Raw genomic sequence first — 13,185 nt, 5'->3', positions numbered from 1 at the left:
TATTTTGAGATGAATGTATGTCTTTTTCAGCATAGTATTACCAGTGTTGGCAAGCACCAGAAAACTTGTGAAGAGTCTTACGTAATAAGCTGGTTAGCTAATTTGTATTAATAAACCTTTTCACTATCAGAAACTTTGTTAAAACATTAAGTTGGGCTAGTTGGTAACGGCTTGAAGGAATCATACTCTTAGCGGTAAGAACACACACAACACCAAGACACACACACACAGGACACCCGCTAGACTTCAACTATCTTTACTGGACACTTGTACGAAATAAATATGTATCACTGAGCACACGCAGGTGCCTCGTCATCGGCATCAGGTCTAACTACGCCCTCCCCTCTCCTCCAAGGCATACGGTTGCGCCGATAAACAATCCCTTTTTCTGCCAATGCCAGGGAGGGAGTGCTTACACACATGTCACCTGCCTCTTGAATACGAAAGGCCTGGGAGCCGAGAAAAAAGAAAGAAAAATTATCGAAGTCTTTCGTATTCAAGAGGCGGGTGACATGTGTAAGCACTCCCTCCCTGGTGTTGGCAGAAAAAGAGATTGTTTATCGGCGCAACCGTATGCCTTGCAGGAGAGGGCAGGGCGTAGTTAGACCTGTTGCGGATGACGAGGCACCTGCGTGTGCTCAGTGATACATATTTATGTTGTACAAGTGTCCAGTAAAGATAGTTGAAGTCTAGCGGGTGTCCTGTGTGTGTGTGTGTCTTGGTGTTGTGTGTTTCTTACTGCTAAGAATATGATTCCTTCACTATCAGAGTTAGGCGTCTAGTTGCCATTAGAGATTTGTAGCAGTTACATGCACTGGAGGGGTTTCTTTCCCTGTGTGCTTTCAAAAGCGCATGTATTTTCGCACGATGCAGCCAAATTTTGTCGAGCCACAGCGGCGAAAGTAATCATGTTTTGTACATTCCAGAAACTGATATGGCTACTACGAACAACTGGCTAAAAGTCTCTAACTGCAACCAGTTGCAAACCTGTGTTAGTTAAAAAGTTAATTATCAGAAATTAGTTAACCAGCTTACTAAATACACCTCACCGGCTTTCTGGTGTCTGCTAACACTGGTAATATTATGCAGCAAAAGCCATATTTTTGAAAACTACTTATTCTTCCCTGAAACACCTGGTGCATATAAATACTGCACGCTTTCCTGTACAACACATAAACGAAATAATTTCTTCTGTAACATGAAAGTTCCATGAGCCACATAACAAACCCGTGGAAAAAACTGCATGCATACACACACATCTCTCCAAAACAGCTAAAAAATCCCACACAGTGAAACAATGCTTACACTGTCTTAAGACCAACATTAAAGGCTGCAAACACTAGCGAATTAAAAGTCAAACAAATGCCAAACATATGCTAAATGCCCCCATGGATGTAGATATTAAGCTATGAGCTGATTTTAATAAAAATGCATCAGCACAGAAATGCTTAAGCGACTTTGTTGGTGCACTATCCTGACACTTGTCCTCAATATCAGGCAGCCTGCTTGTTGTTCATCATCATCATCAGCCTGACTATGCCCACTGCAGGGCAAAGGCCTCTCCCATGCCTCTCCAATTGACCCTGTCGTTACTTGTCTGCATCACCAGTGGAAGAGGTAGCGTCCTAGTGATGAGACGTGTGCACGAACAGGTAGCCTTCTCCATGGCAGAATGCAGCAGCAAGAGAACTGCACAAGAAAACATTCAAAGTATACAGTTATAGTAACTTCTAATAGAATCAAACACGGAGCAGCAACAATCAGTTAAATGTGCACTAAAATGCAGCACTCCGAGTGAGTTTGATAAGGCTGCTGAGTAATAGCATAAGCAGCAGTCACAAGACTAGAACTAAATGTAATGCGTCCTTGAACAAGGAAAAGCTATAACATGCTGTTGTGTTCAATTCTGCCCCCACATTCGAAGACTGAATGATATTCACAGGAACTGACATTAACGTGTTACACCTAATTAGGCAGGCTCGAGACAAGGCGGTAGGTGACTATGGCATAGGTTCTAGGAACAGTAGGGGAGAGTTATTAGTAGAGTTCGCAGATAGAAATAGTTTACGGATTATGAATACCTCCCGCAAACGAGCAAACAGGAAGTGGACGTGGAAGAGCCCCAATGGTGAGACTAAACATGAAATAGACTTCATACTGTGTGCACACCCTGGCATCGTAGAGGATGTGGAGGTCCTCGGTAAGGTCCGTTGTAGCGACCACAGAATGGTGACGTCTCGTGTTAGCTTAGATTTGAAGAGGGAATGGAGGAAACTGGTGAAGCGAAAGGCTATTAACGAGTTAGCATTAAGAGGGAAGGTAGAGGAATTCAGACTGTCGCTGCAAAACAGATTTTCCGCTTTAACTGAAGAAGACGACCGCAGTGTTGAAACAATGAATGATAATCTTACAGCTATCGTTACAGAGTGCGCCGCAGAAGTAGGTGGTAGGATGGTTCGACAGGATACCAGCAAGCTATCTCAGGAGACTAAAGATCTGATTAAGAAACACCAAAGCATGAGGACTTCTAACTCCACAGACAGGATAGAACTAGCAGATCTATCGAAGTTAATAAATAAGCGCAAGGTAGCCGACATAAGAAAGTTTAACGTGGAGAAAATCGAGCATGCTCTAAGGAACGGAGGTAGCCTAAAATCAGTGAGGAGAAAACTGGGCATAGGTAAAAACCAGATGTATGCGCTAAAAGACAAACAGGGCAATGTCATCAGCAATATGGATAAGATAGTTGAATTAGCCGAAGAATTCTACACAAATCTATACAGTAGCGAATGTAATCATCAAGTTACTGAGGGAGGCAGTCGAGCACAGCAATGGGACATCCTGCCAGTAACGAAGGAGGAAGTAAAGAAAGCCTTAGGAGCAATGCAAAGAGGGAAAGCAGCTGGTGAGGATCAGGTAACAGCAGATTTGTTGAAGTATGGAGGAGAGATTGTGCTACAAAAACTAGCCACCCTGTATACGCAGTGCCTTGTGACCTCGAGAGTACCAGAAGCTTGGAAGAACGCTAACATTATCTTAATTCATAAGAAAGGAGACGTCAAGGACTTCAAGAATTACAGACCAATCAGCTTATTGTCCGTTGCCTACAAGGTATTTACTAAGGTAATCGCTAATAGAGTCAGGACAACCTTGGACTTTAGTCAACCAAATGATCAGGCAGGCTTTCGTAAAGAATACTCGACAATAGACCACATTCACACTATCAATCAGGTGATAGAGAAATACGCAGAATATAACCAACCCCTATATATAGCCTTCATTGATTACGAGAAAGCATTTGACTCAGTGGAAACCTCAGCTGTCATGCAGGCATTGCGGAATCAGGGTGTGGAAGAGTGTTATGTGAAAATATTGGAAGATATTTATAACGATTGCACAGCTACTATAGTTCTCCATAAAGTCAGCAATAAAATTCCAATACGGAAAGGTGTCAGGCAGGGAGACATGATCTCGCCAATGCTCTTCAATGCCTGCTTACAGGAGGTATTCCGGGGACTGGAATGGGAACAGTTAGGGATAAGAGTTAATGGAGAATACCTGAGTAATTTGCGATTCGCTGATGACATTGCCTTGCTAAGCCACTCAGGACAAGAACTGCAAAGCATGATCAACCAGTTAGACAGGCAGAGCAGAACGGTGGGGCTAAGAATTAACATGCAGAAAAACAAAGTAATGTTCAACAGCCTAGCAAGGGAACAGCAGTTCGCAATTGGTAGTGAGGTGCTGGAAGTAGTAAGGGAATATGTCTACTTAGGGCAGGTAGTGACCGCAGATCCGGATCATGAGAGGGAAATAACTAGAAGAATAAGAATGGGGTGGAGCGCATATAGCAGATTCTCTCAGATCATGATTGGTAGCTTACCAATATCTCTGAAGAGAAAAGTATACAACAGCTGTATCCTACCGGTACTCACCTATGGGGCAGAAACATGGAGGCTAACAAAGAGGGTTCAGCTTAAGTTAAGAACAACGCAGCGAGCTATGGAAAGGAAAATGATAGGTGTAACGTTAAGAGATCAGAAGAGGGCGGAGTGGGTGAGGGAACAAACGCGGGTTAATGACATCTTAGTTGAAATCAAGAAGAAGAAATGGGCTTGGGCAGGGCATGTAATGCGAAGGCAAGATAACCGCTGGTCCTTAAGGGTAACGGAGTGGATTCCAAGAGAAAGCAAACGCAGCAGGGGACGGCAGAAAGTTAGGTGGGCGGATGAGATTAAGAAGTTTGCGGGGATACAGTGCCGGCAACTGACAAAGGACAGGGTTAATTGGAGAGACATGGGAGAGGCCTTTGCCCTGCAGTGGGTGTAGTCAGGCTGATGATGATGATGACCAAATTAGGCTACCATGAAGAGATATTTAGGCATTCCAGTCATATGAAGATAACATGCAGGCCATAAAATATCAAAATTATTTTGTGTTTCTGATTTGTCTGCACAAAAATTCAGGCAGCTTTTGTTTTCAAAAGTGATGGCACAAAGACATTACAATATAATGCACATGTTGCTGTAGATAATGTATCATTTGGAGCTATACCAGGCGTTAGGGGAAAATGTATGAACAAAGAGTACAAAGGTGAGCAAGTTCGTCAGGGCAAGAGTGGCACACTCTAAAGCAAATGAATCAAAATATTAAGGCACACACTGCGTCAGATACAATACTTGTAAGTAAAGCTGCATAGAACTACAAGCAATAAAAGCCTCAGAAACGTGCCCCTAAGGAAGCAGCTGGACTGGTAGTTTTTTATTTGTCCCGCAGCACATCCCTCTAGTGCTGAGGTCTGCTCATATCTGTTTAAGTTAAGAATACAAGGGAAACAAGCAAACAAGTGTTCCAAAGAAGATAAAAATGTGCACTTAGGTTGTTCTTTAGGAAATTACCTGTCACTAATTGCAGCAATAAATACCTCGAGAAAGAAAATAAGTTATTTACACAGCTTATTACAAACCTTGATGGCACGGGAGAAAGGCAACATCAAATGCATCGGTTCAAGTAAAGCCAGGGGTCTTGTTAAGGTCACAGCAATATTTGTTGACTTAGGCTCAGCTAGTGTAATGCAATCAGTAACTGAACGTCGGCATGAATAAAAAAAACAATGCACCAATACTCAATTCCAAATGCATTTCAACTGTACAGTGCAGTCAGTTGTGACAAAGGGAGTGTGAAAGAAAACCTCAGCAATGCTCATCACATCGAATAAGCACCTTTCTTCTGTACAGCTAAAATATAAGCTTTGCAGGGTTTCATGTAATGCAAGGATAACCTGGTAAGGTATCAATTATTGATGCTAGCAACAAATATGCTTCTAAAGCAGAGTGCTCCACTTGAACGCCAATATTCAATTATGCATTGCCCGTTAGGCCATGCCTATCACATCACTGGTTCACTTCAAACATGCCATACCTTGTAAGAGGTAGGTACTGCTGAAGCAAACCTATAAAATTTATTTGCTGCTTTTAGACTGCTGTATAAAGGTCATGAAGCAGATAATTGTTTTAATTTGGTCTATACAGTGGTCAAGATTTCCAAGCACGAGAGGCATGAGGGAAAAAACTATAGAAAGCATTTCACACTATAACACAATGCACTTGACTAGGGGAGTGCTTTCATGACGCCCGCAATATCTTTTCCCTTTCTCTTGGTCCTCTTTTAAAAGAAAAAAAAACGAAAGAGAGAGGGAGCCTGGACCAGAAGATTTTTGGCAGGCTAAAAAAGACAAGGAAAATATACCCACTTGTCTACCTATGCTTTTACAAGTGGCACATGCTTGATATCCAGTGTCAATGGCTGATAGGCTGAACCAGCAGGTCTTGATGTCATTTGCCTCTGGTTGAGGTAGCATTGGCTCGATGACAGATGAAAGCTGGTGCAAAAGTAGCGTGATGATACCGGTGGAGCAGCTGTACAGGGCTTGACTGCGGGTGCATTTGAAGAAAGGCTGCATTAGAGCCATGCTTTCATAAACATCACAAAAGGCACATCCCATTACAACCTCTAGCTGTTCAGTCCAATGTGTTCATGAGTGGAGGCTAATTATTAATTAGCTATGCCTCCAATAGTTAGCAAAAAAATGGTTTACAAAGCTTGTCATACTTTTCTTAAAGCTATTATTCGCGAATCACGTTATACTTTTATCGCTTCAGACTGAAAATGGGGGAATGACATAAATGTAGTGAACGTAAAAAAATAAAATGACAACAAACCTTCCATTGTGCGATTACCTCAGCTGCACTGCAATGGAATGGTTCTGCTATTTTTAATCGTCGTTTCGTTGACCAGAACTATCAAGAAACACAGCACTTGATGTGACTGCGACGTAGAACGGGCAATGCTCCTTATCCAGCAAACACTCAGGCAGCAGAATCAAAAGACGCACGCCGCTACAAGCACTTTTCGTTCTTATGGTCTCCTTTTCACGCGCTGCTCCTGTTCAGTCGGAATAACGAATCAAGCAGCACCCCATAGTTCTCGGCGTGCAACCAAATTCTATCACATAACTCCTGCGTCGAGGAGCTGACGCAAACAGCGTGAGGCGGCGGGTTAAAAGTTGCATAGTTGGCAAGCGAGCGTGTCAGAACACCTTCTCTCTGCAAACGATCGCGTGGTGCCCGCATTTTGCACCTCACTGCGAACAAGACGTGAAGACCAACCCATATGCATTCGCAGCCCTCAATCATACCCCCGACACATCGCAGAAGTCATTTTCCAGTTCTGTACTTACATTTGTCAACGTTCACGGCAAGCCGTTTCTTCTATCGGGCATCGGGCGCCGGCCGCTCTCGGCGTGTTTGCGTGCAGTACGTGAGAGTAGTTTTTGAGCACTGCGTGCGCGTAAGAACGTCTTCCGCAGCACTGGAGCCATCTGTCACCTTCCGAGTTCAGTCACACTACCACAACACTAACGAGGCCGCACATTTAACACAAACAAACTGAAGAAACGCACCCACATCACAACCGTCGCACCCCGCCAACAAAGAGTCGTTTCAGCGTCCTAAAAAAGATAGTGTAGCGCGCGGCCAACATGAGACTCGCAATCCGCCGCCAGCGAACGGAAAGGTGGCGCTAATGTCGCCTAACTTTACACGCGTTAAAAAAAGAATTGATAAAGCCCTTTTTGCCACAAACTTGTTGCATTAAACGACAAAATATTTTATTTCAATTACAAAGTCAGCAAATTGGAATGGTTGCGGTGAAAAAATGCGACTACTCACAACCATCTGTTTCTGGCGGCGCTGCGAACGAAAGCTTGGAAAACCGGGCAGCATGCCGGGCAGCTACAGGCGACGCCTCTGGGGCCAGGAAAGCCGCAGCTAGGGTGCCTCGATGCGCGCGCGCCCTCTCTAGGGTGAGGTCACCCTTTGGGAGGGCGAGTGCCGCCTCCTCGGCCGGGACAGTCCACCTGCGGCCATTTTCATGCCCTTTCTTGCGGCGGCGCGGCGGCCGTAACACGTGCGTTTGCTCTGTCGACTTTTCTCTTGGTGCTGACCGGTAGCGCACATCGAAAAATGCCGGGTTGTTGTGTGCCGCAGTGCACCAACCACTCCAGAAAGGGATGGAGAATGTTTCAGTTCCCGAGGGACCCTAAGAGAAGGCTGCTTTGGACAGTAAAGACCAAGCGCGACAAGTGGCAGCCGACAAACACATCGTGCATTTGCAGCGTGAGTAAAACTTTCCTTCGTATGCCAAAGGATTCGCATGTGCGTGCCGTTGAGGTACGCGATTCATTTTTATTGAGAGAACGTGTGGAAAGTCTGAACAGGGACATGTAAATATGATCGCTCTGAAATTAAGTGCCGCTGAGGATTAGCAACTTCGTGCACAGGGATTGTGTGGCAAATGTTGGGAGCAAACTAGATTGCTCACAGAACGAGTATCGCTGCCCGGAAAGTTCCGCACCTTCTAAGAAAACAAAAATGCCCGCATTCACTTGACGAGACAGACTGAAAAAAAAGGGCGTTGTTCGAGTATTTTCCTTCGAATGAGACTTTCTCGCTGAAAAAAGCTTGAGGCCTTTTTGGTGCGCCTTCTCTTCTGACTCACTGACTGCATTTTAACTTGAAACAATGAACATGAAATCTCTTCACAATGGCGCACACAATTCCCCTTCATAGTAAAATAAAGGAAAAGTGCAGTCTATTTCGATTATGTGGGCTCCTAAGCAATCATTATGTTGTGTAAAGGCGGGAGCGTTACTTGTTGCTGAGTGTAGGGCTGCGGCGAAATGCTACTGCAATGTGTAGTGCGGCTACGTAATTTTTGCGAGGCTCCGAAAGTTGCTTATTATGAGGTCGCGACAAAGCGAGATGACAAATCGGTCATATTGCGATCTCTCAGCTGGGTTTTATTTGCGGAGTTCTCACCATGCCCTGCCGCCTACGGCCACGCTTTGCTGTCTCGAGTGGTGATGTGGACGCGAGTGATTGAACCTCAGACGGTGAAGACGGCATAGCACCGCAACCACGCTCTCCGAAAACTGAGGGCCAGCTGATGTTGACCGAGGGGATTTTCCTTTTAATGCACTCGGTAGCTGCAGGAATATTCCGCTGTCTGCTCGCTCCTTCCTTCCCAAGAAAGCTATGCTCGATCCCAAGAAAGCTATGCACGAACTCGCCCAGCAAGAAGTTCTACAGTCCTTCAACACGCCGACAGGTTTAAACTTGTGCATTGTCACCCCCGCGGCGACAATACACTCGTCATAACCCCCCCGCCCGCCCGGGTTAATTACGGGGGGGGGGGGGGGGGTGCTTGCCACGCATTCCTGCCACGGCAACGGCGGGCTTTTCGCACAACGAGCCAAGGAATGCGAGAGTTGCCCTCGCATTAAAACGTTTAGCGACAGCCGTAACAGTGTACCGACTTCAGCTCACATCACTGATGCCACCTAATTGATTTCATTGCTCGGTATAAGATGCGCGGAAAGCCGCTGGCATAATTGTGCCCCTGTGCTTGTTACAAATAAAATTAGTGGTACTGTCCTAAAAATGTTATAACAGCTGAGAAAAAGTGAATTTGTTCGATTAGTCATGCATGCGAAAATAAAGCTTCACTTTTTCAGTGCATTCTGCATAGGCTTTTCTTGGTACCTGCTATCACTTATTTCGCACCCTGTCCTTGAGAGCACATGCACCCCCTCCTCTCTATGACCTGCATTGTTTGCTGCGAGCACATATTCATGATGACTGGAATTTTTGTTCGCACGTTGCTGTCTTGATTATCTATACTTGGGGTCTGTAAATAAAATCTCGCTCTGGGTGTTCTACGGATGCTCTCCGTCAAGCAAGTGTAAAACAAAGTTTCATTTATGACACACTTGGTTATACTACAAAGTTTTGGGCATACCAGTTATATGGTATACTTGGTTTTGTCTATATCATCTACAGTGAAACAAAAATGCTAATGTGCCTCAACCTTACACATTCATTTGCAGGCTCACTTTGAACCAAGCAGCTTTGAACAGCATCGTTCAGATGGATGGAAAAAGCTGAAGCCGAATGCAGTTCCAACTCTTTTTTCATTCAGACGTAAGTTGTTATCTCTAAAGTCCGGATAAGTATTATATAGCTATTGTTACCTGCATTGCTTACAAGCGAACGTCTCGGGAACATGCTTGTGGATAGCATTAAATAAAAAAAAAAAACATTTTTAACCTTCTGGAAATGTCGGGTTCGTGCACGGTAGTGCACAACATTAACATGCTTGCTCCAGTTTATGTGCGTTCTCAAGAGTACACTGTAGAAAAGATGTGATCCTTGGCCCCATCTTGCTTGTTGTAGAAAAGAATGTACTAGCTCGTTAGGTCGAATAAACCGATCTTAAAGTGCATATTTTTTATGTTGCAGCTTCACCTAAGGAGCGAAAAGCACCGAAGGAGAGAGCGGCTTCAGAGATCTCGCTCTCAAATGATAAATCAGATGCGACCCCCGTGGAAGCAAGCAGCTCGTCATGTGAAGGAATAACGCTCTCTGAGAGCACGGAGCAGTCTCAATTCAGACCTCCGCTTCAGGAAGAGACATCCGCAATGGACTCGTTCCAGGTCAGCAATGTCATTGCTGAGTGTCCACAGCAGGTTCAGGATGCAGACAGGAGAGAGCAAGCCGGCGAACCTAGTGGGACCCAGACTGCTTCCTCGTATTCTGCAGAGCTGAAGAAGCAGCTAGCGGACATCACGAGGAAATACACAGACCTTCAGGACCATCATGCTGCCGCCAGAAACAATATTAAGGGCCTCAAAAATCAAGTTCAGAGGCTTGAAAGCGAAATCAGGAATTTTTTAAAAAATGTCAAGTTCCTGAATGAAGATCAGCTCCGTGCTCTGTCTAGGAGCAACAACCGGGGCAATTCCTGGACGCCTGAAACGGTCAAGCAAGGCCTTCAAATTAAGTTCGCTTGCGGGACAACTGGATATGAAACGCTAAGAAAGCTGGGATATCCCCTTCCGTCAAACAGGACACTGACTCGCAGGCTCGAAGGTTTGAAGTTTCTTCCGGGGATACTTCACGAGGTGATTGACGTCATGCGGTGCAAGGCAATGGCCATGGAGGAGGTGGAGAAAGATTGCATCCTTTTTTTGGATGAAATGGAGATTTCAAGTGGATATGAGTTGGATCGTGCTGAAGATGCGCTCCTTGGAGGAAAGACGCTACCGCCAAAGCCTGACGAGCCTGCCAATCATGCGTTAGTGTTCATGCTAGGCGGTTTAAATCAGAGATGGAAACAGGTGATCGCTTACGAATTCACCGGACATCACGTAGAGGGCTCTGTGCTCAAACACTATGTCCTTGAGCTTGTTCAATTATGCAGCCAGGTGTCCCTCAGAGTTCGCGTTGTGACATCTGATATGGGTGCGTCAAATCGAGCGATGTGGCGAGAATTTGGCTTTTCAAGCCACAGGAACTCCTCAACTGTGTGCTCTATACCACACCCATGTTTGGATGGAAAGCAACTGTTTTTCACGGCTGACCCTGCACACGTTCTCAAAAATCTCAGAGGACAGTTACTAAGTTCATCAGTTTTTACGTTGAGTGACGCCACTGTAAAGGAGAACAACCTGCCATCATCGGAGGTCAAACTCGAGCATGTTCAGGCTGTGCTCGACTATGACGCAGAGCACGAGCTCAAGGTAGCGCCCAACCTATGCGAGGTGCACACTAGCAGTGGCCACTTCACGAAAATGAAAGTTGGTGTTGCTGTTCAGTTCTTCCGCGAAGCACCAGCTGCTATTCGGTTTTTAATAAGAGCATCTGTAATTGAAGAAGAAGCTGAAACCACTGCATGGTTTTTGGAGCTCATTTTCAAATGGTATTCTCTAATGTCGTCTCGCAACCCAACAATGGCCTTAAGTCGCAGGAGTATGGCCAAGTATTATGCCGCCCTAGGCACGTTGCACACGGCAATGGAGACCATTAGAAGTACGAAAATGGGGTCCACATCACTGTGGAAACCATGCCAAGCTGGCCTTCTCATTGCAACAACCGTTGTCATCCACCTCCAAGAAGTGTTGCTGGGAAATGAGGGGTACGATTTTTTTCTTACCAGCAGACTCTTACAGGATTGTCTGGAGAACCTCTTTTCGGTGGTTCGACTAAGAAAACCTGTGCCCAGTGCGTATGATATGAAATGCGCTCTGAGGCTTGTGAGCGTGGGCCAGTTTTTATTTACCCCACGGACGACGAGCTACGATCTCGATGACCGCGAATATCTGGTCGACCTTCTCTCCCAGGCAAAGAAACAAAGGACAGAAGTGGAAGCTGATGAGATAAATGACTCAGAAATTCTGTTCATTGAAGAACTGTCCACAACAGAGTGCAGCATTCTACACTACATAGGAGGCTTCATTTTGAAAGGAATCTTGCCGTCTGTCAGCTGCCAGCAATGCGAGGATGCCCTACTGGGATGTGCTAGTGACGAACATGCCTCTCTGACTGCTCTGAAGGAATATGTGTCAGAAGGTGACAACCTAATTTATCCAAGTGATGATGTGATGCACATGCTCAAAATCTACGAGGAGCACTTTGTAGGGATAAACTCATGGTGCACAGGCAAACTAGTGACAATGAAGTCACCTCTCCGCTCACTTACAGCATACCTAGGAAAGGTCTGCTGCAAGCAAGCATACCAACCGCGCTTGAAGCTCTGCGCAAGCCATGATGAAGAAATACGGAAAACGCTGACCGACAGGTACGCAAGATTGAGACTGCGCATCTTCCTCCGACACCTTCAGAAAGCTCGTCTCAATGGTCACGCAAGCAAGACGTGTGCGGGAGTTAATTTAAACTAAGCTTCTATCCATGCTGAAGTACACTCATGCTGCTAGCATTAGCAGAGTTCCTATTTTTACACCTAATAAGTGTCCTAAATTGCACTGACTCCAGGTTCTGAAGACAAGGATGATCTGTGCAAACATGCCTTCAAAGTACCCTGAAATATTTTTTTTTCGGGGCAAATAAACAACTTTCATGGTTTTAAACAATATTGAAGCGGGTAGACGACGACCAAGAGCGTGGGAAGAGTGGAAGACGACAACGAAGTTCGGACTGTGTTCTCGGTGCCGCTCACAGCCGTTCTTCTCTATTTGTAAATATTTGTAAATATATTCTTTCCCGCAACATATTTGGTGGAGGTGCGGCTTTCCCCTACGTCTACCGACGACGGAGCTCCGTATCGGCCGCCAGTTGCCTTCACTCATCATGACCCAAGACGCCTCCCAGCAAACCTCAGCCCCGGCCATGACATCACTCGTTCTTTCTCCCCCTCGTGACCCTGGGACATTTTCTGGTACCGACAACACTGACGTCGACGACTGGATCAACATGTACGAGCGAGTGAGTACCTACAACCGCTGGGATCCGACCCTTATGCTCGCAAATGTAATATTCTATCTAAAAGACACCGCCCGGGTCTGGTATGAGACCCACGAAGACCATCTAACCAGCTGGGACGTGTGCAAAGAGAAACTCCGCGAATTGTTTGGACGGCCGCTCGGCCGAACACTTGCCGCTAAGAAAGACCTCGCCTCCCGAGCTCAAACATCTACGGAGTCCTATGTGTCGTACATTCAAGATGTGCTGGCCCTCTGTCACAAAGTTGACGCCAACATGCCCGAGTCTGACAAAGTCGGCCACGTGTTGAAGGGAATCGCCGACGATGCCTTCAACTTGCTCGTATACA

At 45.6% G+C, this 13,185-nt stretch overlaps 1 protein-coding gene and 1 long non-coding RNA gene across 2 annotated transcripts; one reads left to right on the top strand and one right to left on the bottom strand.

The window, feature by feature from the left end:
• Positions 1-730: 730 nt before the first annotated feature.
• Positions 731-7,152, bottom strand: LOC149366189 (uncharacterized). Its single transcript, XR_016283626.1, has 3 exons — positions 6,740-7,152; positions 5,753-5,933; positions 731-1,689 (listed from the first exon to the last, which is right to left on the bottom strand). It is a non-coding gene; the product is annotated as an uncharacterized LOC149366189 (long non-coding RNA).
• Positions 7,153-7,377: 225 nt separating this feature from the next.
• LOC149366188 (uncharacterized) lies at positions 7,378-12,380 on the top strand. Its single transcript, XM_089553631.1, has 3 exons — positions 7,378-7,676; positions 9,446-9,539; positions 9,858-12,380. Exons 1-3 carry the CDS (start codon positions 7,524-7,526, stop codon positions 12,293-12,295), a joined length of 2,685 nt encoding a protein of 894 aa, XP_089409757.1. The 5' UTR covers positions 7,378-7,523; the 3' UTR covers positions 12,296-12,380.
• The last annotated feature ends 805 nt before the right edge of the window (positions 12,381-13,185 follow it).

This window comes from Amblyomma mixtum, chromosome 1 (genome assembly GCF_055824585.1).
Source record: "Amblyomma mixtum isolate Tamu chromosome 1, ASM5582458v1, whole genome shotgun sequence".
In the NCBI taxonomy this organism is placed as follows: domain Eukaryota; kingdom Metazoa; phylum Arthropoda; class Arachnida; order Ixodida; family Ixodidae; genus Amblyomma; species Amblyomma mixtum.
Note: the sequence above shows the minus strand (reverse complement) of the source record. Positions and strands in the feature narration are given on the sequence as shown.